At 60.8% G+C, this 27,973-nt stretch overlaps 1 protein-coding gene across 10 annotated transcripts; it reads right to left on the bottom strand.

Annotated features, from left to right (window-relative positions):
- On the bottom strand, nt 1-27,972 carry COL11A2 (collagen type XI alpha 2 chain). Of its 10 annotated transcripts, XM_051854830.2 has the most exons (66): nt 26,820-27,148; nt 24,225-24,374; nt 23,897-24,107; nt 22,922-23,084; nt 20,767-20,949; nt 19,851-19,928; nt 19,214-19,276; nt 18,401-18,580; nt 16,470-16,529; nt 16,322-16,363; nt 16,072-16,134; nt 15,666-15,740; nt 15,083-15,169; nt 14,766-14,822; nt 14,561-14,614; nt 14,421-14,474; nt 14,261-14,314; nt 14,021-14,074; nt 13,824-13,877; nt 13,696-13,740; nt 13,527-13,580; nt 13,069-13,113; nt 12,841-12,894; nt 12,606-12,650; nt 12,419-12,472; nt 12,213-12,257; nt 11,942-11,995; nt 11,772-11,816; nt 11,568-11,621; nt 11,164-11,271; nt 10,261-10,314; nt 9,929-9,982; nt 9,781-9,825; nt 9,635-9,688; nt 9,472-9,516; nt 9,313-9,366; nt 9,157-9,210; nt 8,910-8,963; nt 8,424-8,531; nt 8,227-8,316; nt 8,042-8,095; nt 7,770-7,877; nt 7,547-7,654; nt 7,399-7,452; nt 7,243-7,296; nt 7,001-7,108; nt 6,778-6,831; nt 6,517-6,570; nt 6,286-6,339; nt 6,076-6,129; nt 5,687-5,794; nt 5,356-5,409; nt 5,134-5,187; nt 4,981-5,034; nt 4,457-4,510; nt 4,109-4,216; nt 3,969-4,022; nt 3,792-3,845; nt 3,534-3,641; nt 3,375-3,428; nt 3,058-3,093; nt 2,837-2,890; nt 2,469-2,736; nt 1,846-1,958; nt 1,270-1,476; nt 1-1,010 (listed from the first exon to the last, which is right to left on the bottom strand). In XM_051854830.2, the coding sequence occupies exons 1-66, from the start codon at nt 26,899-26,901 to the stop codon at nt 870-872; spliced, it is 5,202 nt and encodes a 1,733-aa protein (XP_051710790.1). In that variant the 5' UTR covers nt 26,902-27,148; the 3' UTR covers nt 1-869. The 10 variants fall into 10 exon arrangements, 8 of the variants coding, with proteins under 8 accessions (XP_051710790.1, XP_051710791.1, XP_051710792.1 ...); XM_051854831.2 differs by lacking the exon at nt 19,851-19,928; XM_051854832.2 differs by lacking the exon at nt 18,401-18,580 and having other exon boundaries at nt 26,820-27,147.
- Nucleotide 27,973: the final 1 nt, after the last annotated feature.

Below are 27,973 nucleotides of genomic sequence, written 5' to 3'. Positions count from 1 at the left end.
TCCCGGGAGGAGACAATCACATTATTTCACCATCAGTCAGAAGGGACGCAGGGCTGGACAGGCGGAGCCCCTTCCATCCCTGCCAGACAGGAACCCTTCAGTCGCGGGATCTGAGCAGGGGAGGGGCGGGGTGGCCAGGATGGCAAGGAGGGCTCCAGGGCCAAGAGGGGGGAGAATTTCCATATTTCAACCACCTGCTGAGCACAGGCCCTGCGTTGTCCCTCACTGCCTCCTGCCCTGGCCGAGTGGCCTGGCCAAACAGCAGGCTGCCACACCAGAGCAAGCCAAAGGCAGTGGCAGGTGCATGGGCCAGGGAGCCCCTCCCCGGGGAGAGAGAGGCAGAGCCCTGAGGCAGAGGAGACCATCTGCTCCGGTGCTCACAGTGGGTGCAGCAGGTGGAGGGGGGGGTGGAGTCATCAAGGAAAGCCCTGAGGCAAGGAGGGGGTGCAGGGCCCACCCCTGGACGCCCCACCTCCAATGTGTGCTGGTTTTTGTTGGTGTTTCTCACTTTATCTTTTTTGTTATTTTGCTTTCCACTCTTTAAATAATTAATATAATTACTTTTAAATACAAAATACACAATGTCCTTTCTCTTCTCTTCCACTTGTTTGGGGTGATTGGGAGGTCAGTTTTAAATAAGGGCCTCAGCTCTCTAACAGGTCACAGGCTCCAGGCGGGAGGGCCGAGAGCCCCGGTGCCAGCCCTCCCTGGCGCGCCCCGGCGCAGACTTCACTCCTCCCGGGACGGGCCCTGGAGGGGGCTCCCAGGACCCAGGCCCAGGATCCCAGGAAAGGAAGAGCCTTCTCGGGAGATGGCGCAGAGCTGCTGCTGCGGGATTCCAGGTGGGCCTGGTTCCGACGACAGAAGTCCTAGCCCATGAAGCACACAGGCCCCAGCAGCACCCCTCCCCGTCTCGGGGGGGCCCCCAGGTCTGAGAAGGAGGCATCCAGCACCGGCAGCTGCTCCAGCACAGGCGTCCGCACCTCCACCACCGTGCGGCCTTGCTGTGTCTTGAGGGAGAAAGCGGAGAATGAGCAGTGGGCCCGGAGGAGGTCCCCCAACTTCAGGCCCGTGCGCTATGACGCTGGTGCGAGCGCCAGGTGAGTCTCGGCTCACAGAGGTGGGCTTCCACCTCTCCCACCCTCCTCGTCCTGTCCGAGCTCCCTCCGGTCTCTAGGACACCGGCACGCCCTCCTAACCGGTCCCTCCACCCGCTTCTCCCAGCCTGAGTCTGGGATCTGTCTCCCACCAGCTCTTCCTGGTTCCCACCTGACAGCCGTCTCTGAATTCCTTGACGTAAGGGCTGGTCTCCGGGCTCAGCTCGTCCTCGTTGGCCCCTCGGAGTCTCAGGGGACCCTCACGGGCTGCTCCAGAGCATGGGTAGGAGACATCCTGGTGAGCTGAGACGCTGAGCAGTCGCAGGAAGGTGAGCTGGACCACGCCTACCGGGGAGCCCTCGGAGTCCACGTAGGAGAACTGCAGGAGACAGGTGCGGGGTCAGGGCAGGTAGAGACGAGCCACGGAGCGTCTACAGAACCAGGGGAGCTGGGCCAGGAGCGTGAGCGGGCAGTGGGCTCCAGCAAAGGGCCAGGAGAGGAGTGAGGGCGTGGCCTGGGAGCCAGGGGCCGGGAAGAAACAGAAGGCAAGCTTTGTCTTGGGTCATCAAGAGAAGAAGACAGCAAAGTGAGCATCAGAGGCCTGGGGGGAGTGACAGGAAGGGGAGGGCCTGCAGGCTCTGGGGCGGCAACGGCCAGGGAGCTCAGCACAAAAACACAGAATCCATGAGACACCGAATGGATGCACGGGTGGCAGGGGAGGGGCGGTCGGTCGTGGGCCAGCTGTCACCTGTGTGATGTCATCCCTGGGCGTCACACACGTTTCCCCTCCTGCCGTGAAGTTGCAGAAAACTCGGAAGGCGTCCCGAGCACAGCCCTGGTTGGGATCGACCCAGTACTCTCCTGTGGGGCAAGGGGGCAGGGCGGTCAGGGCCAAGGTCCTGAGCTCCAAGATGCCCTCTGCCCCTACATCCCCTCTTCCCTCCCACGGCTCAACGCCCCTAACCCTCCACAGCGCTCTCCCCCGGCCCCTCCCCCTGCTTCCCGCCCAGAGCCCCTAATACATCCATCCTCCTGCAGTGGCCTTCCATGCTCCCTCTCCCTGCCCCCGGCACTGTCCCAGGCTCCCTGAGCAGGTGCCCCGTGTGGAGGTGGCTACTCAGACACAACCACTGGTATACACGCAAGCCCATGTGTGTATCTGCAGACGCAGGCAGAGGATGAGCCGGTCCACACCAGTGTCAGGCAGGACCCTCTCAGTGGCTGACAACTGACACTCTGAAATGCATCTGCCCTGGTCGGTGAAAAGCCACCACTCCAAGCCCCTCCCCTCGGCTCCCCACACCCACGCTGCTCATTCAACACCCCCTCCCACCACCCTGTTCACGTCTGTATTCCCTGAGTGACGCTGACCGTCTGGCAGCTCCGGGTGGCACAGCTTCAGGTCCTGGCAGGTGCGAGCGGGGCTGTCCTGGGTCCCCGTCGGCCGCCTCATCTGCTCGATCTCCTCGCGCAGGGAGTCGAGTGAGCCGAAGATCTCCTCCAGCCCCCCAGGGCTGCCCGGGGCCCCGCCGGTGGGCGCAGCCTCGTCTTCCTGCATCAGGCGGCTCCCGTCCACCGAGCGGCGCGTCTTCTTGGGCATCTGGATGGGCAGTGGCTGGATCACCTCACCCGGGGGGCCCTAGGGAAAGGACAGTGGAGAGGGTGAGAGGCAAGGTGGCTGTGAGTGTGAGGCTGGGACAGAGGGATGCTCAGAGAAGCGGGCCTGGGCTCTAACTCACCGGGTGTCCCGGAGGGCCCTGGACGCCCTTCTCTCCCTTGGGTCCAGCGGGGCCCTGACAAAAGGAGTAATTGAGGTCAGGGGGCGGCCAGGAGGTCAAGGGTAGGATCAAGGTCACAGAAGGGTCAAATCCCTCTCCCCGTGGGGGGTTATGTCTGCCTGGGAGACAGGCTCAAGTCTAGCAGCGGGGGGCAGTGATCAGAGCAGACAGGAGTCACTCACTGTGGCTCCTTTGGCTCCTTTGGGGCCAGCAGGTCCCTGTGAAATGAGGAACAAAGAAAGGACAGTCACCGCAGGGCAAGGGTGGGACTCAGAGGAATGGAGACGCCCGGGCATGAGTCCACGGGATCCTTGGTTGCTTCAGGAGGGGAAGGCCTGAGGGAAAGGGGGAATGGGGGGAGGCAGCTCCGGGGCTATGAGGACAGATGGGGGCCCCTGAGGCCCAAGTTAGGCTGGCAGTGGCCAGAAGTCATCGGGAGGTCATGGGAGGAAGCGCTGGGGTTTAGGGGACCCAGCAGAGGGACACATTGGGTACTCACAGGGAGGCCGGGGGGTCCTCCAGGACCAATGGGGCCAGATGCTCCTGGGATGCCCTAGGAAGGGAGGGGTCTGTTCAAGTGGGCCCTCATCCCCAGCCCCGCCCCATCGCTCCCCTTCCCAAGTGTCCCCGCCAGCCCAGGATTGCACCCACTACTCACCGTCTCTCCTTTCTGTCCCGGGGAGCCCTGAGGCCCAGGGAGCCCCCGATCACCCTTCTCTCCTTGCTCCCCAGGGGGCCCAATCAGTCCAATGAGACCTGGGTGACCCTGGAGAAGGGGACAGGAGGTGAGGGGGGTACGGGGAGGACTCACGATGGGGGAGAAGGGCAGAACGGCACGGGGCACTGGTGCAGCGGCAGCACGCGGGGTGCCCTGGGCTTGGGGGGTGAAGGTGACGGCTGTGTGTCTGTCACTCACCTTCTCTCCTTTGGCTCCAGCATCGCCCCGGAGGCCAGGAAGCCCTGGGGGTCCCTGTGGGGAGACAGGAAGTCGTGGTCTCCAGGAAAAGGGGGGGACTGTTCCGCACCACCACCGCCTCCCTCTTCCTCCACTGGCCCTCACCTCACCCCCACCAGCCCCAGCCCCGTCACTCACCACAGGGCCTGGAGGTCCAGCCTGGCCTGTGGCTCCAGGACGGCCTTGCTGGCCCTGCAGATTCCAGGGGGGCAGCGGGGTCAGGAGGAGCACCCCCACATGGCACCCATCCCTCGGCCTGCCATGCCCATCACACTCACCACTGAGCCCGGGAGCCCCCTCAGGCCATCAGGGCCAGGCTTTCCTGCTGGGCCTGCAGGACCCACAGGGCCCGTCTTCCCTGGGGCACCCACGGCCCCGGGATCCCCCTGAAACACAAACAAGGGCAGAGGAGGGTGTGGGGGCAGCAGGGGGTCCAAGGAGGCAGGGGTGAGACAGGGAGGAGGCACCAAATGACAGCAGCCCCTGGGGCAAGAGCAAGTCCAGGGAAGCCCTGGCCCCGAAGCATTCAGCATGGGAGAGGTGGGCGCGGGCAGGCATCTGCAGACAGGACTCTGACTATAGGAACACGGCAGGAATCTTCTAGCGCATGGCGGCCCTGCCCTCACCTTAGCGCCCTTCTCTCCTTGGCGCCCCTCTGGACCGGGCGTGCCAGCAGGACCCTGCAGGAGGAGAGGAGGCAGGCAGGTCAGTGCAGAGCCAGGCCTGGCCTTCGCCACTGCTGTCCTCCTGGGCACACACGCAGTGGGCCAATTCCCGGATGGTGAGAACAGTCATGGCTAAACCCGCAGGCACAGGCACCATGCCTTGGTGAAGATCCACCTGCCCACAGCCCACGTGGGGCCCGCCTCCTGCCCCAGCTACTACAAGAGGAAGCCTAGCCCAGCAGGGGCCCTCCAGAAAAACCAGCCCCCTCCTCAGCAAACACCACCGGCCCTGGCAAGAACTCAGTACCAAAACCCAGCAGCAAGCATGCCCAGGGCACACGGGACACACAGAAGCCCACGTGCTGGTACACACACACACACACACCCACACACGAGCATCTCCCTGCCGCCCCTACCACTGCTCCATCCTGCATCCACCCACCCAAGGACAGCTGTCCAGGGTCCTGGGTGTCTGCCTTGCTTACCCGCTTTCCAAGTGGTCCAGGGGGTCCGTTCTCCCCAGTGGGACCAGGGGATCCCTAGGGAGGGAGGAATTGAGGTGGGTGAGTGTGAGTGGGCTTTAGAAGAGGGGTAGGGGTCTGAAGCTTGGTGGGGAGGCGGGAGCACTGGTCACTCACAGGCTGTCCTGGCTCGCCGTCCTCCCCGCGGTCACCCTTAGCACCATCCTGGCCCTGCAAAGAAGCAGCCAGGTCAGAGGTGGGCCCCTGACCTGGCAGTCATCACCCCTCCTCCTGCCCTGCCTCCCCCCGGCTTCCCAACGCCCAGGCCCATCAGCCACGGCAGGCCCTCCAAGGAAGTCCCACCCTCCTCACCCCTTCCCCGCCCTGGCTAAGACTCACCCGAGGGCCAACTTCTCCAGGGGGGCCGGGGTCACCAGGAAAACCGACAGGCCCCTAATGCAGAGGGAGAATGAAGGTCAGGGTTACAGCACCCAGCAGCACATGCCACTCCCTCCCTCTCCACAGGATGCGCTGTACGAAGAGGGTCTCCATGTCCCCTCCGACCCAGCTGAGCACTGCAGGCCACCTAACACTTTCAGAGGACAACCTAGAGGGCGCCTCCCATGCATCCCCCCAGGAGACCCCATTCCCAGAGCCTCCTCCCAAGCACCACCCCCACTCCGCATCTCTCATGCACACAGCCCTCCTCTCAGCACCTCCCCAGACTCACAGGGTTCCCTTTGGGGCCATCGTCGCCTGTGGGGCCCTTAGGCCCCGGTGGTCCCGCCTCTCCTGGCTGCCCCGATTCTCCTTTCTCACCACGCTCCCCACGTGGACCCTGGAGAAGCAGCAGAGGGCACCGAAGGTTGTGAGGGCGTCCTGAGAATCAGGGGTGCAGCCCCAGCTTCCAAGACACCCTCAGGGTCTCCCCACCCCCTCGTCCATTCAAGGCAAGGGCAGGAGGGCTCACTCGGGCCCAGCGGTCAGGCCTCATGGAGCATGGTAGGAAACCGGGATGGGGGGGTGGGCTAAGCAGTTCCAGCCCAAGGAGGAGTGGCGAGGAGCTGGCACAGAGTGGGTAAAGGGCACTGAGGGGCTCAGCTCAGGGCTAGCACTCACCTTGACACCTGGTTCACCCTGGACCCCTGGAGATCCTGACTCTCCCGGTTCCCCCTGCAAAAAAACTGGGGTCAGAAACCTCCTTCCCCCCAAAAAATCCCAATATTCCTACATCTCATTCTCGCTCATCTCTCCCAGCCCATCCAAAATGCGCAGAAAATGGGCTCAGCTCCCACCCAAGCCTGCCCCATTTATCCCCTTGCCAGTTACCTTCTCTCCAGGGGGACCCAGGTTCCCAACACCTCCTGGGGGGCCTTGCGGGCCCTGTAAGACAAACAGAAAGAGAGGCTGATGCTTAGCGGGGTGGGCAGAGGCTTGGAAGAGGGTCCCAGGTCACCGCAGTGGACAGCAGCAGGCCTCCCAGGCACCGGAGCAGAGACCGGAGTCTCAGTCTGGGGAGAGGGAGGCAGGGGACGGCCACACTGATCCCGAGAGACTCACGTCAGCACCGTTGGGTCCGGCTGGGCCTCGAGGTCCTGGGGGGCCAGGTGGTCCCTGGGGTGAAACAGATATGCCGAAGGGGAGTGAGAGACAGGGCAGTGGATGGGCACGAAGGGTGGAGACTGGGCAGAGGCGGACTCAGGGCCGTCAGGCTGGGGCACTGATGCAGGGGGCAGGGCTGGCAGTGGGGAACTGGGTGGGGGATGGCTGAGCAGGGGGTGCCTAGTTGGTGGGGCTGGAGTCAGTAGGGGTCACACTTACCATAGGACCCACGTCTCCTGTTTCTCCCTTCTCTCCAGAGGGACCTGGCAAACCCTGTGCAGGTGTACAAAGCACACACCCAAGTGACCACCCCAGCCACGGCTCTGCCCTCTTGGACCTCACATGCCCATCAGGCCTCTGACCCCACCTCCCTGCTGCTGGCGAGGGTCTGGGGCAGACAACCCCATTCTTAACCCATCTCTCAGCCACCCCCCCAACTCACCTGCAAGCCAATGGGTCCTGGGGGCCCATTGAATCCTCTTGTTCCTTCATCGCCTTTGGCTCCAAAGTGTCCTTGGGGTCCCCGCGCTCCAGGCTCCCCGTCTGCTCCCTGGGGGGAGGGGGCAGGGACAAAGACACAAAGATGGGGCGTGAGTCAGGCGTTCTGTATTCACAAGCCCACACACAGCTGGGCCCCAGACCCCAAGCCCCCCACTCCCTCCTCCAACCCCAGGGATCACTCACCGCGGCTCCAGGCTGCCCCACAGGACCAATGGGCCCAGGAGGTCCAGGGGGACCCTGGAGGGGAAAAGAGAGTCAGAGACACCAGGACAGGAAGAGAGGCCAGGAGGGACTGGGGTTAAAGGCCAGCAGGCAGTGATCCAGGTCAGGGACACTTACATGTTCGCCCTTGTTCCCTTTGCTGCCTTTCTGTCCAGGATCTCCCACCTCACCCTGGGAGGGGAAGGCAGAGGGGAGGTTAGAGAGAGCAGGTGGGCGGAGTAGGGAGATGCAGTTCAGGGGGCAGGGAGGCCACCGCGCTCCCCACCTTGTCTCCATCCTCGCCAGCCACACCAGGGGGTCCAGCAGGACCCGGAAGCCCCACAGGGCCCTGCACCCCGTCGCGGCCAGTCGGGCCAATTGGCCCCTTCTCACCCTGCAAGAAATGAAGAAGAGAGTCATTGCCTGGAGGCGGCCCTCACCCTTAAAGCCACCCCCCACCCCGGAACCCCCCGTGTTCACAGAACCTGCCCCTGGGCCCCCACACGCACCGGGACGCCTTTCTCGCCTGCTGCTCCAGGGGGACCCTGTGGGCCTGGGCGCCCTGGGGGGCCGATGGGTCCCCCAGATCCAGCTGCACCTCGCTCCCCAGGAGAGCCCTGAGGGAGGAAATGGAGTCAGACCCCAAGAAGACCCCATGGCTGACCCTTGATGCCCTCTGCCCAGACCCACAGCCCCCACCAGGGGCTGCTCCTCATGCTTCCCCACCACCCTCGCCCACTTCCTTCCCCTTCCCACCCCCCACCCCGGAACCCAGACTCACCGCAGGGCCAGGGGGACCAGCGGGACCCTCATTCCCCTTCAAACCAGGACCGCCCTATAAACCAGAGATTTCCAGTGAGATGGGAAGATGGAAGCTCGCAGGAACGGGGTTCCATGCAGGGAGAGGGGGGAGGCCGGGAGTGACATGGAGAGATCAGGATGCAGTGACTTTGGGGTCACACTCACAGCAGTGCCCGGGAGGCCTCGCTCCCCTGGGAAGCCCCTCAGGCCAGCAGGACCATCCTTCCCTGGGGCCCCAGGAGGACCAGGGTCGCCCTAGAAGAAAAGGAGGGGTGATGAGCCACAGCCAGGCCCCCCGTCGGCAGAGTGCTCTGCCCCCCAGGGTCCCACTCCATGTCCCTTCAGCCCGAGCCCCCACTGACCTTTGTGCCTTCTTTTCCAGCTGTCCCCGTCAGTCCCTGCTCTCCAGGAGGTCCTGGGGGGCCTGGGTGACCCCTCTCCCCCATTGGGCCACTTTCTCCTGCTGCTCCCTAGGGAAAGGCAGAAGGTCCCCATTCTCAGGCACTTTTCCCCCCACTGTCCAGAGAGTCCACCCTGAAAATGTCCCTGGTCAGGCACCAAAGCCACTGGGAAACCCCCCTGGCCTGGGGGCTCGCTCTTTTCCAGCATGGAGCAACTGCACCACCTTGTGTCCCTGCTGGGGAACTGCCTCCTCTTTGAGGGGGTGAGAGGGCCCAGGGACACGAGGGCGTTCAGAGCCCTTGCCCCCCAACCCCAGCCCCCACCATTGGTCCTAGCCCCAGGGGTTCAGCTCAGGCAAACAAGGGCCAGGGAGGGGTGATGGAGGAACGGGGTAGATGGACCCATTCCAGGGTCTCGGGCCCACTCTTCCCTGGGGACCAACCCACCTGAGGTCCCACCACTCCGGGGGGTCCAGGGGGGCCCGTCTTTCCTTGGAAGCCCTGTGAGAGGAAGAGAGGACCGCATGGTCACAGCAGGCATGGACCTTGTGGGGCAGAGCTCCAGGCACTCACAGGCAGGGGCACGCCCACACCGAGCCTTGGGCCATGGGTCTGAGTCATGCCAGCATGTGCTCGGTGAGACCAGGCCCTTCTACACAGCCCTGGGGCAGGGGCAACCGGGGGTATCACTTACCACTTCTCCTCTCGGGCCAGGGTGTCCCGGCAGCCCGTCCTTCCCTGGGGGACCCTGGAAGGGGTTCAGGTGTCAGGTGTACCCTAGGCTGGGAGGGGGGATGGAGAAGAAGGACTCAGAGGCCCCAAGTGGGTCAGAGGTCAGTGGCCATCTTACCGGGGGTCCTTTGGGACCAGGAAATCCATTGGGGCCCTGAGGTCCAGGGAGACCCTAGAGACAGAGAGGGGTTGAGTCAGGGGAGTGGAGGAGGATGCTGGGCAGGAAACGGCTTCCCCGCTGCAGAGCACTGGGGGCGAGAGATGGAGCCACACTCACCCTCTCTCCGGGGGGCCCGTGGGGGCCATCGCCGCCCGATGTCCCCTGCGGGGGAGACACAGAGTGGGGCAGCTGCTTCCCAGCGATCCCCAAGCACAGAGGGCTCGAGGGAGCGCTGGGCCTCAGCTGCAGGGGGCAGACAGAGCCTGCAGAGAGCACGCACCTTAGCTCCAGACTTCCCAGTGGCACCCCGGGGTCCCCGCTGGCCCCGCGGACCCTAGAGAGAGGGGAGGGGAGGAGAGCAGTCAGAGACGCCGGTTGCATCCTGTGCCACCTTGAGCAAGCCGGGTCTCTCCCCGCTGCACTCACCGTGGGGCCCCGCTCTCCTCGAGGCCCGGACTTTCCTGACAGGCCCTGGTGGGAAGGAAGCAGAGAGACCATCACCGGGGGCAGGACTCTCGAAGACCCCTCCCATCCTCCTCACCCCTCCCTCAGCACCCCCCTTCCCCCTGCTTACCCGGGCTCCCTTCTCTCCACTGGCTCCAGGAAAACCAGGAAATCCCAGGGAACCCTGTGCAGGACAGAGATGGGGGAGTTAAGTCACAGGGAACGTGGGGAGCATGGGGAAGTTTCAGGAAGGGCAAAGGGGCCAGAAGAGGCCACGGTGTGGGAGATCTGGGCCCCGCCATTAACTAGGTGGCCTTGGACCACTGCTGCCGCCGCCTGGGCCTCTGTGTCCTGCAGAACAAGCATTGGCTACATTCTCTCTAGGGTCCCCCCACTCTGCTCTGCTAGTCTCTGCTTCTTAAAATCGGGGGTCAGGACAAGCAGCCAGGGACTTCACATCACCTTGGGGCCCTGGCGTCCAGGGTAGCCAGGCAAACCAGGAACACCCAGCTTGCCCTGTGGAGAGAGAGACAGGAAGCAATTAGGGGAGGAGCCCGGCCACTGCTCCAGCCCGGGGACCCCAGCCCTCCAAGAGCAGAGCCCACATCACTCCCCAAATCCCTGCTTCATTGGCTGTCTGACTTTTGCAACCTCTCCTTCCTGAGAGTGGATTTTCCTCAACTCCAGAGCCCAGCCCTTGCCTGCCCTGTGTCTGTGATGCTGCCCCCGGCCACCGTCAGCCTCTGCTCCATCTTCCCCAGCACCTGCTCCGGCTCCACCAAGGCCACGCCTCCTGAAGGCCCCGCCCCTTTGCTCACATGGTGCACACACCCCCCACCCCCACCTTCTTTCCACTGAGGCTCCCAGGCTAGTGCCCCAGAGGCAGCTGCAGGGCCGTGGGTGGGAGCAGGCACTGATTCTGCAGCCAGACGGCCTGGGTTCAACCCTGGCTCTGCCCTGGCCATGTGATCAGCAAGCACTTAACATCCTCGTGCCTCTGCCACACCTCACCTGCAAAACAGGGCTGGCATCTGCTTACCTCCCAGGACTGCCAGGACAGGTTAACACGGGGCCTGGCACACACTAGGTGCACAGCAGGAGCTGCCCTCCCCTGGGCCCCTCTCGCACCTGCCTCAGCCTCACTCCCTCACCCTGGCAGGTGCTCTCTATGCCTCGCTCGCAAACTCGCCATGACGGGCTTTTCCTTCACTCACACACTCCCCCTCAATCCATCAGGTGCTGGGCATAATTAATGCACGGCCATCTCCGACTGACTCACTGACCTGAGCTGCTGGCACCCCCTGCCCATGTCACCAACCCCCCCACCACTGGAGCACCCAGGCACAGGTCCTTCGTCCCCATCACCTTCTCGCCCATGAGTCCAGGAGGCCCGGGGTCTCCGGTGGGTCCAGTGCGTCCCTTCGGCCCCTCGGGACCATCCTCTCCCCTGGAACCAGGGACTCCAACCTCGCCCTGTGTGACAGCGTTGGGAGGGGTGTGTCAGGGGCTGGAGGCAGGGTCTGGCCCCCCCCAAAAGGAGAGGTGAACACCAGCGAAGGAGGCTGACTGGGTCTGGCCGAGGTCCCAGCTATACCGCAGGACAGGGAGCCCACAGGGCAGGGGGGTGGGGCTGGAGGGCCTGTGTGGCCCAGACCATGGCACTGCCACTGCACGGGGCTCAGGCTCAGAGGGAGCGCAGCCCAGAGCTGGTGGGGGAGGGTCCCCAGGACACGCAGGGGAGGGGCACTGCAGGCAGGGCTTCTACTCACCCTGTCACCTTTCACTCCTATGTCACCTTTGAACCCAGGAAAGCCGTCCTCGCCCTGAGAAAGGGAGGGGGGGCTTAAAGTGGAGGATTTCAGGGAACACGGGGTGGGGATGGATTTCAGGGCAGGCTGCGGGGGAGGGGTGGAGAAAGGAGATGGGCAGCAGGGGTGTGGGGGGCAGAACCGAGCGTTGGGAACTGTGCTCACCTTTTCGCCCTTATGACCCTTCAGACCCCGAATTCCATCCACACCCTGGAATTAGAAGGGGAGAGAGACAGAGAACAGGCGTGAGGCTGGGTTGGAAGAACCGAGTTCCCAAGACCGCATGTCACTGCCCTGACCACAGTCCTCTACGTCCCAGCCTGGGGGCCCGTTACCTTGACACCTCGAGGTCCTGGGTATCCGAGAGGACCCTGAGGCCCAGAGGGACCCTGGAAGAAGCAGGAGAAGCCTTTACCCAGGGGCCTGGGTGTGCTGTGGGTGCCTCAGGGGTGGGAGAAATGGGGTCTGGGCAGGGGTGCCGAGCACGGGGACTGAGGGTAGAGTGAGAGGCACGGGACCAAGACAAGCAAGTCCCAAGGACTCTGAGGCCTCAGAGTCTGGGGGAGAGGCCTCTGGAGGGGGGAGAGCAGAAATGGGAGATCTTACCTGGTTTCCTTTGGTTCCAGGGGGACCTTCCTTCCCGGGGTGACCCTGGGGAACAGGAGATAGGGAATGTGACAGCTGACCCCTGTCACTTCCCTACACCCCTCCCTACTGTTCTAACCCAAATGCCCGCCGTGACCATGGGCAGGCACCAGCAGAGCATGTGACACAGTGCACAGGTGCAGGACCAAGAGGTGGGGCCCACTCACCGGGGGTCCGTCGGAGCCAGGCATGCCAGGGAGCCCTGGTTTCCCTCGAGGACCCTGCAGGAAGAGAGGTGGCTCAGGGGCGTTAGAGGGGCAGGTGTGAACCCAGCCAGAGGCTCAACAGGCGTGGAGGGCTCCCCGTCCTCCCTTGGAAGCCCTATCCCCCCCCCCCAGATCACTTGTCACTCACCTTCTCTCCATGAGGGCCGATGGCACCCTGGGGCCCGGGGAGACCCTGCACGCAGGGAGAGAGGGGTCAGGGGGCTGCTGGAGTGGCCACACTCCTCCGGCAGCCCTCCACTCAGAGCGTGGGCCACAAAACAGAGGCCTGGGACCCTGAGTTTCCTGTCTTCATCCAGGTCTGACCAGGGGATGCCCAGGGCTAAAGTGGCTAAAGAGGCAGAGGGATGAGCAGAACCACTCACCTGGGTCCCTGGAGTGCCCTGCTGTCCAGGAGGTCCTGGCTCTCCCTGGGGTCCCTAGAAACAGGCGACCAGGCAGGAGTGAGAAGGAGACGGTGAGGAGGAACAGGGCACACAGCCAAGTTCCGGCAGCGACAGCTGCCCAGGCAGGAGAGGGAAGCAGGCCAGGGGCTAACAGGACCCCAGCAGGGACTCTGGGGGTAGGCTGAGGTCGCCATGCCCATCACTCACCAAGCTCCCTTTGGGGCCGTGGGGACCGTCCATGCCCCGGACTCCCTGCAATGAGAGAGGGCGTGACCAGGCTGGAGGGCAGGAGGCAGGGAGGGCCCTGCGGTTTCTGAGGGGCCACACAGAGGACGCTCAGATTCCAGGTCTTCCCCAAACCTCAGCAAGGACATGCGGGCCCAGACCACAGGGTGGAGGTCCGTGGGGTTTTGTCTTGTTTTTCCTGAGGCTTTTTCTTTTTTTTTTTTTTTTTTTTTTTTTGGCTCTTTTTTTGGCTCTGCTCTGCTTAGAGCCCTTGGTGCCCTGCCCCATATCGCCCTCCAAATGCCTCATGGGTAAAGGCTAAAGCAGGGCTGGGCCAAGGAGCAGGGGAGGCAGGGCGGGGGGAGGAGGGGGAGGCAGTTAGGAAGGGTGGGGAGGTCGAGAGGTCAAGGGGCAAGGTCAAAAGCCAGGGAGTCACTCACCGGGGGTCCAGGAATACCAGGTGGGCCTTTGGGGCCAAGGAGACCACGGGGCCCCTACATTCAGGGTTAGGAAACAAGACAGTATAAACCAGAGGAAAATGTGTCCCCTCCATGCCCGTGCACCTCCCCTGGCCTCTCTGGAGCCCGGCCCGGCCCAGTGCACACTCACCGACTCTCCAGGCAGTCCCCGAGGCCCAATCTCGCCATCATCTCCCTACAGGAAGGGATACAGTGAGGGTACCCTCGCCTTCTGGACTCCCACCCCCGCACCCAGTCCTGCCCTTGCCACACACTCACCCGCTCTCCATCTTCACCAGGGGGCCCAGGAAGGCCCTGAGCACCAGTATCACCCTGGAAAACAGGGCAGCAGGTCAGAGGGTCCTGAGTGCCCCCAGCCCAGGCAGACACCAACCCACCCCAGTGAGCCCCCCCAGGCCTGTGTTCTTCCCTGTCTCTACTCCCCTATCAAAACACCCTCTCCCCAGTACACTCACCCTGTGCCCCTTCTCCCCAGGTAGCCCTGGGAGTCCATCAAAACCTCGATCACCCTAGGAGAAAGAGAAGCAGCCACAGTGAGGACCAGCCCCTTTGCCAGCCCATCCCTCCCTGCTGTATCCCGAGTTGGGAGGGGCTACATCCTGGGGAAACCTGGGAAAGTAAGTCATATCCAGAAAACAATGAGCCCAGGTGGGGCTGGGAGCTACAGCTGGCAGAGGGGGACCCTGGGCTGCTACCTTCACTCCAGGTTCTCCAGGCATCCCTCGGGCTCCGTCGGCACCTGCTCTGCCCTGGAGATGCAGAGGGAGTGTCAGAGCAAGCCAGGGAGGGTACCGCTCCCAGGCTCCAAGCCCTGCCTCCCACCAACACTTCTCTCACCCCCCGTGGGGCACTCACCCTTCGCCCAGCCTTGCCAGGAGGACCAGTAAGGCCCTGCGGTCCTCTGGGGCCCTGGGGTGGGGAAAGATGGGGGTAGGGTTATTGACCTGAGGCAGAGGGGGCGGCCCTGGGTTGGGGATCAGATGCAGGGGGGTCACCTGAGGTCCCAGGTCTCCAGATTCTCCTTTCAGGCCAGGGCTCCCAGGCTGTCCCTGCGAGTGACAACAGGGGATGGCCATGTTGAAGGACACACAGTGGTCCCGAAAGAAGCCAAACAACTTCCAACGTGCTTTCTCTCCAGAACTATCCAAACCCCCCACACACAAATAAAGGGTCCTCTACCCCAACCCCCAACTCACTCACCAGGGGTCCAGGGCGGCCAGTGTATCCCATGGGGCCAGGAGGTCCACGGAGTGCCAGCTAGGGGAGTAGGGGAGACAGAAGGACTGTGGGGGTGGCAATGGAGAACCCCCAACCCAAGCATGTGCTCCAAACTCCCCATGCCACACCCTCATCCCCCGCCCCACCCCCACCCCGTGTGCTCCCCAAGCTCCCTTCCAGGCCCAGACCAGCCCAGACTCTTCCAAGACCTCCACTCACTCCCACCTCTTCTTCCAGCCCTCTCCGGGAGTCTTCCCTTCCCCATCACACCCCTCTCCCCACCAAGACCCCCTCCTCACCCGTGCCTGCTGCAGAATCGCCTGGGCCTGAGCCTCCTGGGCTGCCACCACAGGGCCCTTGTCACCCCCACCACTGCCAAACCGGAACTGAGGGGCAAGGAAAAAGGGTCCAAGTTCTCCCCCAAGAAATTCATGAAAACCTCCCTCTGGGGCAGAGGCTTCATCCAGCATTACTGCCCATGCTGAGACACTCCCCACGCTCTCCCCCACCCCTCCACATCTCCCATGGGTCCCAGATAACCACTCAGGTTTTCAGAAACTCAGCGGCCTCCCCTCCTCCCTCTCCTCTAGTCTCTTCTTCCTCAGAGACTCTCATTGGGCTCTAGACCTGTGGAATGCAGGATTTTCTGCCTGGTTCTAGATTACCCAAGTTTGGTTCTAGATAACCCAACTTTGGTTCTAGATGACCCAACTTTTGGTCGTCTGATGAGGCTCTGATACCTCTACCCTAAAGACCAACACCCACAGGTTGAGGGTGGTTAGAGCCTCCACCACAGCCTTCCTGGCCCTTTGTTTCTTGGGGACACAACACAACTCCCCTGCCTTCCCCACCAACCCATTCCACACCCAGAAGGCAACTCACTGGGAGCATGAGAGATGTACCGGGAGGGCCAGGGGCCCCATCTGATCCAGGGAGCCCAGCTCGGCCAGGGGGACCCTGGAGAGGGGAGATAAACAGGAAAATAGGGGGAGAACAGACAGGAGGCACTAGTGTCTTGGCATCGATTTGAAACTCTTGTAGACAGAATCATTGCAGACTTCCCTCTAGCTTTCCTGAACCCCACCACCCCACAGAGGGAAATGAATATGAAGCACCAATTCCTCCCCTTGCTATCAGAGTCTGCACTCCTTTCCGGGTGCTGGGGAGAGCACAGGCCCCTCACTTGGGAATCAGCCAACTGAATTACTGAGCATGGCTACCATCACCGGGTACAACTGTGTTCTCTGCAACCCCCTACACACACACACACACACACACACTCCCTTACCCGCTCGCCAGGATCTCCAACTGGGCCTGGGTTCCCCTGGATGCCACGGGGACCAGTCAGTCCCTGAGGGGCACAAGGGGAGGGGGGCAGGTGAGGGCATCAGACAGAAGAGCAGCAGGTGACCGAGGGGTGGGTTCTACAGAAGAGATCTGGAGTCCCCGGCTGCAGGGACTCTGGGAGGCCTCTGAGAGGGAGGAATTTGCAGGGAAAGCACAGAAGGGTGCCCAGGGAGGGTCACAACTAAACTCACCGCGGGGCCTTCTGGGCCAGGAGGCCCCTCCACAAGCATACCCTGTAGGGCCAAAGGGTAAAAGTCAGAGGCTACAAGGCTAGCACTCCCACCTCTGCTTCCTGCTCTCCTCTCCACCACGCTCGGCTCCGACAGCAGTGTGACTTACGGGTTCCAGCACTGCAGGCTCTCCCTTCTCCCCCTTCAGGCCCCGGGGTCCATGGGCAGTCTGAGGGAGACACACATGTAACCCCCAGTGGGGTCTGTGAGCAGCCAAGACACAGAACGTCCCCCTCCCAACTACAGCTTCATGCTCAGTGCCTGCAGACTCTCGTGACCCCACCCCCAAATCCCCCACCCCATCCCAAGACACCCTCTTCACAGACCTCCCAGGCTCCCCGGCCCCCAGGGCCCCAGCCCCACCTCGGCGAACACAACCTCCCCGTGTCCCAGAGATCCAACCCCAGCCTTCCCGAACCTTCTTCTGGAGGACCCCATCCTGCCCTCCAAACTCCCTCAGGCCCCAGAAATCCCTGGAGCCTTAAGAAATCATCCACTGCCTCCTCTCCCTTACCCCTGTCCATCAAACAAAAATCTAAGACTGAGATTTTTATTTGAGGGTAGGAGGAGGGCATGGACCCATGTGAGAATCTGAGGAAAGCTATGAGTCTTTCTGTAGAAAAGAAAAAAGAAACACCTTTATCCATGAAAATCTGCTTAGAATATCAAGGGGTTCGTGGAGCACAGTCTCCACTGATATTCCAAACTCAAACCTGGTGACTGGCCTTTGGGAAAATACAGCTCTTGGTCTCGGTTACTCAAGCTCCAGTTATACAACCTCTTCCTCCGGCCCCCACCTGTACTCCAAGCCCACCAGTTCCCTCCCTCCCACACTTCCACTCTGTTGCCTGTCCTCAGTTCTAGGGTCAGAACCAGGATCAGCACAGGGAATGGAAGACAGCCTCCCCAACCCCCCAACAAAGATCCCCAGAATCCCCCCACCTCCATCCTGACCAAATCCCACATCAAACCCAAATATGACAATGCAGCCTCAGGGGAAGGCAGCCAAGGGTCAAGGGCGGGGATATTAGAGAAGGGAGGCGTGGGGTGAGGCAGCAGGGGTGAGGCGGCAGCCATTAATCGCACGGCAGGCAAAAGATGAGGTGGAACAGACAGGAAATATTCCAGCTGCCAGGGAGTGTCTGAAGGCATGGTAAACAATTAAGGGAGACAACCAAGGGACAAACATTTGGAAGCAAGAATGGTATCAGGGCCAAGAAAAATCAAACACGGCCAAGACAACTAGAAAACAAAGTGGACAAACAGGAAGTGGTCGGACAGACAGGAAGCAGCCAAGAAATGAGGATCCAGGAAGTGGGTCTTCAACTCCAAAATGGCTGCCCTGACTGAGAGGAAATTCACAGAACAGACAGAAAGTAGCTCTTCCAAAGGGCATTATAACAACACAACATCAAGTCTAGACACACAGAAACTGGCTATGATAAACATCTAGGCCCACAATAGAAACTCTGTGATTTAGATGATCTAAGACACACAGGAAGTGGGTTACTGTCCAAGGAAACTGTCACAAAATAGCATGAAAAACAACAGCCAGAACACAAATAAAAACTCCTTTCAGTCCAATCTGACACAGTGACCAAGATGAACACCATGGCTGGAGAAAGCCGGGGGCAGACAAGAAGCCGCCTGTAGGTTAGAGATGGTAACACAGGAAGTTAGATCCCTCGGCAGCAACACGGACAAGAAATGTTTCGACCACAAAGAAATGATGGAAACAGATGTTACGAGTTAAGGCTTACTGATGAAAAGCTTTATAAAATCCAGCTCCATTTAGGCAGGAAGTGACCAAGAAGGACAGGAAGTAGCCAGAGGAGTAAAGAAAAAATATCCCACTTGCCCTGGGTAGAAGGCTCCATGACACTCAGCAAGGAGAGGCAGGGAGTAATCTTTTCAAGCAACATATGCATCTCAAACCGGATGGGAAGTAGCTCACAGCCAACAGGCGAGGATCAAAACAACAGAAGCAGTTCTCATAGCTCACGCTGGGGGTCAAGACAAAGAGGAGTTCCGTGCACTTACGGCTCCCGAGTGGGCTGTCTCCGCAGAGAGCGCAGGGCCGAGCTCGGTCTCCTCGCGGTAATCGTCCCCATAGCCATAGGAGTAATCGTAGGGCCCTGCCGGGGCGTCCGTGCCACCCTCCCCATATTCCTCTGCCTGGAACCTGTATGCTGTGGGGGGGACCTGGAGATCTGTCTGCTCCTTCCCGGGGATGGGGAGGGAGAGGGGTAGACGGGGGCATTAGGGCTGAGAGGAGGTTTTCCCTGGGCCCCCAGACTGTGACAACTTTTAGCCCAAAGGATTCTGAGGGTAAACGGGACTGGAGTTTTCCTCCCAAGAGGAGCACGGGGCGTGGGAATACAGAGAGCGGCTGGTCATCAAAGGCCAACCACAGGGTGAAACGTCCAGAAGATCATCCCATAAGAAGGGCGGCCGGAGGGCTGAACGCAGTGGACGATCAGTGAACACAATGACAGACACAGGAATTCAAGGAATGACCCAAAGTGATGGAGAGCGAGAAGGGGAAAGAAAAAGGGTGATAGCGATGGACTGAAAACATGGCTCCTGGACGGAAATATGACACAACAAGTAAGACCGTTCAACACCAACGCAGAGAGACGATTACTCTGGACTCACAGAAAAACGGAAGGAGGCAAGGACTCAGAAGACAATGGCTCAACTCAGAGTGACCAGGGGACAGAGACCACAAGTACACAGGACAAAGCCCTCCGGCCAGAGGCGCTGGTTCACCAAGAAGACACAGGGCAAGGGGAGGGGGTCCTAGGGGGTTCCCCACCCCTGCCAGGCTGGGGCAGGGGCAGGGTGTGGAGTTACCTCCTCAGGGGGTGGCAAGGGGCTGGATTCCAGGATTCCTTCCTCTTCTCCTGGGGTGGGGTCCTAACCCGCGGGGGGGGGGGGGGGGGGGAGCACGAGGTGGGAGGAAGGAGAGGGGCGGTTAGTGAGGGGGAAGCAAAGCCGTGTCTGTGCTGGGGGGTGGGGGCAATCTCAGATCTTGCAGCCCCTTTGCAGGGGGAGTTCAGAGAGAGCAAATCTCCGAAGGCACAGAGGTTTGGGGGCACAGATCTGGATGCCCCGGCTCTACCTGCCGGTAGCCGCTGCCTCTGGTCCTGGGGGGGGCTCGGGCAGTGGGGGGAGCTGCCTGCCGAGCTGGGCGTCGGGAGAGGGGGGGCTTGCTGTGTGCAGGGCCAGAGCCTCTGGTTGGAAAAGGCCCCCGGCCAGGTGAGGAGGACGCCTGCCGGGCCGCTGACCGCTTGGCAGGTTGGGCAGGCTTTCGGGAAGGGGTCCGACGCCCCCTAGGGGAAGGGGGAGCCCGCTGCACAGAGAGACATGGGAGAGGGAAGGGAGTAAGGAAACCCTGGTCATCTAAACAGACTGGGGAGGAAGGGGTCATGGTACATGTGTGCAAGGGGGGCTGGAGGAAGGGGAGAGAGAAGGGGTCCCTCAAGTTTACCTTATAATCAGGGGTGGTCCCCGCAGTCATCACATCATAATAGAGGGGCTCGTAGTCATAGTAGAGAGACTCAGGGGACTGGGATTGAGGAGGAGGCGATGGGAAGAGGTAGGGAAGTGATTAGGTCATGGCGGGGGTGGGGAGCGATGCGGAGAGGGGATAAGGAGATGGTGTGGGGGGTTGGAAACAGGAGGCATGGTATTGAGAAATAGAGAGATGAGGAGAGGGTCGGGGGAGAGGTGAAGGGGGGAAGAGAGGGGAGATGGTCCCCCCGTGTGGGACAGAAGCAGACATGATTAAGAGATTGGCCCTCCAATCTTCAGACCCCAGATCATATGTATCACCCTAACCACGCAGCCCCCACCCAATCCAACCTCCCTTCTGCCCCCACAGCCCCTAACCCTGTACCTTCATGTGCAGGGGGCCAGGGACTGGGCTCCCCACCCCCCCCAGACCACCACTCCTCAGTTTCCCCTCTACTCCTCCTCCTTCCCACTGCTCCTCTTTGGGCCTACCCTCTCCATCTTCCTCCCTGCTTCTGTCTCCCCTACTCTGCTCTCCTCCCTCCTACTCCCTCTGCCTCCCAATCTCTTAATTCAAGGACGCCCAAGGACAAAGTTCCAGGAAGACTGGCAGAGGAGGAGACACAAGCAGGGAACACAGCTCCCAGCCACGGAGTCCTCATAATGACTCTTTTTATTTTCAAATGAAAATAAAAAGGTTGATGAATGAGGACTGGGAGGAAGGGCGTGATGGGAATAGGCAGGCGTGGTTGGGGATGGGAACTAAGGAGGGGCTAGGACAGGAGGCCCAGATGGGATGCGGGCTCTGGGGTATGGAGGGCAGTCCTGGGGGTGTGGCTGAGTCGTTCCCTTCCTGGGGTGCTCTGCAGTTGGGACTTCGCCCAGCCCCTCACCTGTCGCTGGGGTTCCTGGTTTTGGGGCCTCTGCAGTCTTGAAGGCTGCTGCTTTGGGGATCTCTGGGCCCTGTGAGATGGTTGGTGGGGAGGTCTCTCCCTCTCACATTCCAGTTCCTTCTGTTCACAGGACTCATACGCAGCTTGCACACCAGGAACAATGGCGAGCTCCTGGACATCACCCTGCAGAGACAGGAAGAAAGAAGGTCAAGGGAGGGAGGCCTGGAGATACGCAGAGGGGCAGAGGGTGCAGACCCCAGGCAGGAGGCCGATCCCAGGTAAACCTAGACAGCTGGAGGAGACCGTTATCAGTCCCACCCCGGGCATGGCCCCGTTCTCTTTCCAACAGATCTCTGGAAAAGTCAGCAGGACAACCACCTTAATGCCCATTTCGCAAAACTACTCCATTCAGAAAAGCTCAGCAAGGCAGTAACTGGCCAAAGGTACTCAGAACAGCAGAATCGACACTGGTACTCGAGCCTTCCAACTCCAAGTCCAGCTCACTCTGCCGAATCCCTGCCCTGCGGTAGTGCTGGAGCCTGCTCAGGTGGCTTCTGGAGAGACGAGTTCAGCTCTGGGTGCTGTGGCCCTCTTCTCAGGACCCCTAGGAATGGGGGCGGGGAGTCCCCTTCTGCACGGCAGTGGCATTCATGTGTGTGCACATGTGCTGCTCAGCACACCCTGCCTGGCACTATGGTTTAGGGACATTAACTGATGTCCAGGACCAAACTGGGAACTCCTTGGGATGACAGAAACTTTATCTGAGGGTAGTTCAAAACGCATGTGGAAGAACGGAGTCAAACGATAATGGAAGGGCAGGTGTCTGACATAGCAGTTGATCTGCCAAGTAGGATGCCAGTATCCCATATCATAGTGCCTGGGTTCGAATCCCAACTCTACTAATTCCACTTTCCTGCTAATGCAGACCCTGGGAGGTATTCCCAAGTAGTTGGGTCCCCAGATTGAATTCCTGGCTCCCAACTTCAGCCTGGCCCAGTTCTTGTTGCAAGCATTTGGGATGTAAACCAATAGAGTGGGTTCTCTCTCTCTCCCCCCCCCTCCATCGCTCCACCTCAAATAAATAAAAATAAGCACATAATTTTTTGTTCAGAAAGGGGGGGACATTTGGTACAGCACTTAAGCTATTGCAAAGCCCCTATCAGAGAGACTGGGTTTGAGTCTTGTACTCTCCATTCTAGGTTCCTGCTAATGTGCTACCTGTGGGAGACCTGGATAGAGTTCTGGGCTCCTAGCTTCAGCCTGGCCTAGCCTGGCTGTTGTGGGCATTTGGGGAGTAAATTAGCAGGTAGGAGACATCTCTGTGTCTGTCTGTCTCCCTGCCTTTCAGATAAATAGAAGAAGTTTTAAAAGATAAGGGCATTTTCAATGAATTTGTTGAAGGACTCTTATTATTATTCTGTGTCTCCTTTGATCCCCATGTATTCAGAAAATGTTGACTGGCTGAGTGAGTGGATGGATGGACAGATGAGTGAATGGGGCTCAGAAGTGTGACTTCATGGAATGTTAATGAATGAGTGTACATGGGTTTGTGGTGGATGGAACTGAATACATGGGTGAATAAATGGATGGACAGTGTGAGTGAAGGAGAGCGTGTGTGAGTGTACTGAAGGAGGGGATGGTTGAGGTGAAGGAAGAATAGGGAGGGAGGGAAGGAGGGAGGTGGAAGAACAGATGGCTGCATGGGCAGATGGGGTGAGAGGGTGGCTGAGGGGATGGGTGGGAGGGTGAGTGATGGCAGGAAGGAGGGAGTGACTGAGCTGGGGTGAGGACAGGCTGGAGTGTGGACAACGCATGAGCAGGTGCGTAAGTGAATGGACGGGTGAGTGAATGGTAAATACATCCATGTTTGCATCGAGAGGTCGGGGGGCTAAGAGAGTGGGTGGGCAGATCAATGGACTGGTTGAAGGGATGGACAGATGAGTGCTGGTGAAGACTAAATGTCAGAATAAGTGGTGTGGACAGCCCCGCCACAGAAGAGGGCAGCTAGTTCTACAGAGAAAATTAGTTCTGGGAACATGGATCCAGGAGAGGGAAACCAAGGCCTAGGGACAGGAAGGTGGAGCCCTGGGGCCAGAAGGGGAATCGGCACAGACAAGGGACAGAGTTCACTCCTTTCTCTGATTACTGTGGTTACCTCAAAGACTTCTTCATCCAGGATACGGGCACCAAAGATTACTACTCCACGGGTGTCCAGCACTGGCCGAGCGCTGCGGGGGAGGGGCCGGGTAACTCGCTTCTTGCAGTCGACAATGAGGGTGACAGACTGGCCTTTCACTGCCACAGCCACACGATGCCACCTGGTCGCGAAAGGAGAGGCTCAAGTGACTGATGGGCGGTGGGCGGGAAATCAAGTGGGCCAAGGATGCGAATGGAAAGGTAAACCAGCGACAGCAGTCATCAGGGCAGTAGCTGCCATTTACCAAGCACTTACAAGGCGCCGGGCACCACCACGTCCTCGCTCTCTCATTAGACTGTGACGATTCTATTGTCTTTACTTTACAGACATAGAAACTGAGGCTCAGGGTGTATGTTGTATCACAGCAGGCTAAGCCTCTGCCTGGGATAACCACAGCCCATATCAGAGTGCCTGGTTCGAGTCCCAGCTACTCCATTGCTTCTGGTCCAGCTTCCTGCTAATGGAGCTGAAAGGCAGGTGGTGGTAGTCCAAGTGCTTGGGTCCCTGCCACCCCGTGGGAGACCTGGATGGAGCTCCTAGCTCCTGACTCTGGCCTGGCCTGGCCCTGGCTATTAAAGGCATTTGGAGAGTGAACCAGTGAATCTCTCTCCCTTCATCTCTCCCTCCTGCCATTCTGCCCTTCAAGTAAATAAATCTTTAAAAAAAAAAAAAAGAAAAAAAGAAAGAAAAGAAGAGAAAGAGATAAGTTCAAAAAATGTAAGTGATTTTTCCAGGGTACAGGCTAGGATTACATGAACAGCTGGGATGCAACTCTAAAGCGCAAACCGTGCGTGGGCTGGAAGGGATCGAATTGGGGTAGGGGCTAGGCGCGGTGTCGCCAGAAGGATGGGCAGGGTTTAAGCAGTGGGGTTCTGGGGCGCTCTCTCCTGAGGTGTGGGCCAGGCAGGCCAGAGACCAAGCAAGCTGACTTACTTGCCATCTGCTAGGCTGAGGCCTCTGAAGACCGGCTGAGCTGGCGGTTGCGGCCGTCCAGTCTGGTCCTCATAGAGAAAGCGGACGGGTCGGCCCAGCTCCAGGCCCAGCTGTCGGGTGCCCTGGGCACTATAGAGAGTGAGCAGGGCAGCCTGGAGACCAGGGCGGGTCCGGACAACAGTCAGCAGAGAGAAATCTTTGGGAAAGCCTCCTGGTACCCGAGAAAGACACACAAAAGTGGAGTTAGAGGCCAGAAGAGCCACACGCCCTTCCCTTCTGGAGTCTGATCCTGGACCCACAGCCCCCTCCCCCACCTCATCACCCAAACCTGGGAAGAGCTGGCGGGTGGGCGCGCTGAGCTGGGCAGGCCGGGACACTCGGTAGGCCACATCCGCCGGACAGATGCCTCTTGTCCTCCGGACACCATCAGGGAGTGAGGGGAACCTCAGGGCTCGGAGCACGTCCACAGGCGGTGCACCTGGGAGAGACCATGAGCTGCAGGGGAGGGATAAGCCCTGCGCAGGAGACCTACACAGGGAACTCAGCTCTCTAGGGCTCCTGACTGGTTGGGAGACGCAAAGTCACCCGCAGGGAAGGGCAGCACCAGCCTGGTGCCCAACTGCACGCCCACTCCTGCCCCTCTCCCGCTCCCCCTGCACCTCTGCCTTGCAGCCTGTGAACCTGTCTCTTTCTATCATGTCTCTGAATCTCTCTCTCAGCTCTCCTCCCCTCTCACTCTCTGTCTCTGTACATGTTGGTCTTTCTGTCTTTCCCGTCTTTCTTCTTCCACGGCCCTCACATTCTATCCATCATCTTCTTTGTCTGTTTCCCTCTCCCTCGCTCCCTTTTCTGTATCTCCCAGTCTCTGGCATCTGTCCCGTCTCCAGCACAAACAACATCTGGGCAATAGATCACCCTGGGCACGGCAGGGGCAGGGAGCCACCAGGAAGAGAGCAGAAAGCAGGCTCCTTGGGAGGGGGCTTCAAAGCTGCTACGGATGCCAGGCTCTGTGGGGAGAGGGGGCAGGGAGGGAGGACAGAGTCCAGCAAGTGCTGAGGAAGGAGATACAAGAAAGAGCCGGCCCGGGAGCCTGTGGCCCCTGACTTAGGAGAGGGGCTGAGCAGTGGGAGTGGGGGGGGCTGAAGCTGCCACGCAGAGCCAGAGCAGGTCCAGGGCCCCGAGCCACACATCTGTGGATCACATCAGAGTCCTCACCCAAAGCCCGGGCAAGCTCCCCACACCTGGAACCTTGACCCTGCCCCGACACCCCCACCACGCAGCATCCAGAGAGCGCAGACCTGGCCACCAGCCCTGTCTACCTCGAGGTCAGCTTCTCAGGCCCCAAATGCCCTCACTCACTCCCCAACATACTCCTCACCCCCTCAGCTCCAGGCTGGAAAAATCCCAAGGAGGACTCCAGCAAAACTTTCAGAGAAGCGTGGGGCAGGGCGATCAGGAGAGCAGAGCTGGGTGGGGTGGGTGAGGTGGGGCGGGCAGGCAGAGAAAAGGCCCTTTGAGTCCAGGAGCCGGGAAACCACGGCCTTGCCCCCTCCCACACCTCCCGCCCAAGCCTGGCCCCGGCGCGGGTGGCAGCTCCGCAAACACCGTCACACAAGGGCCGCTTTGAGAGATGGAGGGTGAGTGAGACAGAGACACAGAGACTCACAGAGACCCCAGGCCAAAGAGACCTCAGAGCTGCCCCCCCACCCGTCAACCACCAAAACCCAGGACAGCACAGCTGGATCCTAAGGACAACCTACCCATAGGCCTGCCCGCCATCTCCAAGCCTCGGCCCCGTCCCTGTCCCGGGGCCTGGGCCTCACCTGCCCTTCACCACTTGACCTCTGCCCCCCACGCACACACATCGCCTTATTCTGTGATGTTAGGAATTCCACAGGAACCTGTTTCCTCAACCCATTCACCCTGAAATAACAGATGGTCATCTTGGCCATCCCCCAGCCTCCACACCAGGGGGTTCTCAGACCTCATACACTTTAGCTCCCTGTCCCTGAGGCTCGCACTTGTCACATCTTGGAAGATCTTCCTTCTCTAGTTTAATCTAAATCATTTATGCAGCCATTCAGACCATTGTCTCTGCAGAGCAAAGCAGAAATGAATAGTCAAATCACCCCCCCCCCAACTGTTTCCAGGAGTTGGGGTGGGAGGCTTGCTCCAGCTGGCCAGGGACCCAGTGCTCTCAGTCCCTCCTCTCTGACATCAAATCCCCTTGCCTAGAAGTCAGGACTTCACAGCCCTGGGAAAGAGAAGGAAAAGATTGAGGTTATGGACACCAGGGTCCCGGGGGAGCCAGGCTGGCCAGAGGGGGAGGGGAGGGGCAGGAATGCAAAGCCCTGGCTCTGGCCTCAGACACCTGATCCCAGCCTGTCCGGCCGCCGTCCTGTTGGCAGCCGGCCCCAGTGCTCCCCAGAGCCAGCCGCGTGGCAGCATCGAGGGCACAGGAAGGGGGGCCCTGTCCGGGAAACCAATGGGACAGACAGTTGAGGCATCCCGGTGCTCCGCTCTGACCCACCGATGCTCCCTGGCATCCCGTAGCTGGAAAGCTCCCTGGGGAGCACTTCATCACCCATCAACACAACACAATCCCTGGACAGCAGCAACGCCTGGACCAGACTGGCCCTGGCCATCTCAGCTCCTCCCCAGGACCCAGGACAGGCGTGCGGCCCACCCACCCTGCAGGGTGGACCTCCACCTTTCCGCCTTACCTGCCCTCTGCCAGATACTTCAATCCCTGCCCTGGCTCTAAGGAACCAAAACATCTTGCCCTCCAGCCCACACCTCTGATGTCCAAACCCCATTTCTAGGCTGCCAAGCTCCTGATGCAGGCAGGCATCAGCAGACCACTCTCCCGGAACCCTCGGGGCCCCAGCCTGACTCCCACCACCCAGGCTGTGACTCCTCTTACCTGCCCAGGCTGGGAGGGCGCTCAGCCCCAGCACCAGAGGTAGGAGCAAGAAGAAGTGATGGCAGCGGTTGCACGGCTCCATGGTCCGGCCACCCGAAGGCCAGGTCCCAGGGACCCGGGGCCGGCCGGAGGCGCTGGACGCCCAGTGGCTGACAGCGGACAGTGAGCCCGCTGTTAGCCTCTACCCAGGCGTCCTAGGGAGGTCAGAGACTGTCCGGAGGCGACAGCTTTCAGGGGACCAGCTCCATGCAGCCAGGTGCCGTCGGGGCTCGGGCGCTGCTCCCTCCTCGGTGGCCGCCGCTCCTGTGTGTCCCCGGCCACCCCTACGGCCCAGAGCCCCCACTCCGCCCCCGCCCCCGCCCGGCCCCTGCCGCAGCTGCCCGCCCACAGCCAGAGGGGAAACCCCACCCCCGCGCTACACCTGGGGTGCGCGGGCAGGAACACTCTCCCTCCTTCCCTCCCTTTTTCTCGGCGACCCTTGGACCGCTCTGCCCTGCTCCTGAGTACCCTAAATTTCCCTCTTCGGTAATCCCAAATAGGACTAGCTACCCCTAGCCCCTTGCCTTTCACAGACCCAAACGTCCAGTCACACCCCTTCCCCAGCCCCCTCGCCCCGACAGCCCAGAGCCCCCTTCTCAGCGGAAGCCTGGGCGGAACCTAGGGTACGGTGGGAGGGGAGAGGCGGGCCTGGGGGTCGACACCCCACCCCCCACGCGACCCGTAATCAGGTCTCCGTAATTACCTCCCTCGGCCCGCCCCGTGTAATTACAGAGAAGGCCTGGGGCGGGGTATTTATAGACCAGGCTATAGATAGCAACTAACTGGTTTTGGGGGCTGCCGGTCGGGGGCGGGGCGGGGGGGTGCCGGCTGGAGGCAGAGAGAGGCCAGAGACTGGGACAAACAGGCTGGTCAGCTCCGAGGGAATGGAGATTGGGCAACGAGGTAAGGGGAGTGCGAGCCCCAGGTAGAGAGGGGGTCGTCAGCTCTGCCGGGGGATCTGGGCAACGGGGTCACCCGGGGACGCAGGCCCGTCTTCAGGCAAGCTGCGACGGCCGCGTTCGGCGCCCAGCGCGCCCCCACGAACGGGCACGGCGCCGGGTCTGCCCGGAGCCCGCGGCGCGGCCGGAGGGAAGGCCTGGGCGAGCCTCGGCGCC

This window comes from Oryctolagus cuniculus, chromosome 5 (genome assembly GCF_964237555.1).
Source record: "Oryctolagus cuniculus chromosome 5, mOryCun1.1, whole genome shotgun sequence".
NCBI lineage: Eukaryota > Metazoa > Chordata > Mammalia > Lagomorpha > Leporidae > Oryctolagus > Oryctolagus cuniculus.
Note: the sequence above shows the minus strand (reverse complement) of the source record. Positions and strands in the feature narration are given on the sequence as shown.

Coding starts and splice junctions, on each gene's coding strand:
- COL11A2 (XM_051854830.2), bottom strand. CDS start 26,901: ATGGAGCCGTGCAACCGCTGCCATCACTTCTTCTTGCTCCTACCTCTG. Junction 6,571..6,777: donor CAGGAGACGTGGGTCCTATG/GTAAGTGTGACC, acceptor GTTTCACCCCAG/GGACCACCTGGCCCCCCAGG. Junction 4,217..4,456: donor AAGGAGAGAAGGGCGCTAAG/GTGAGGGCAGGG, acceptor TTTGTGTTTCAG/GGGGATCCCGGGGCCGTGGG.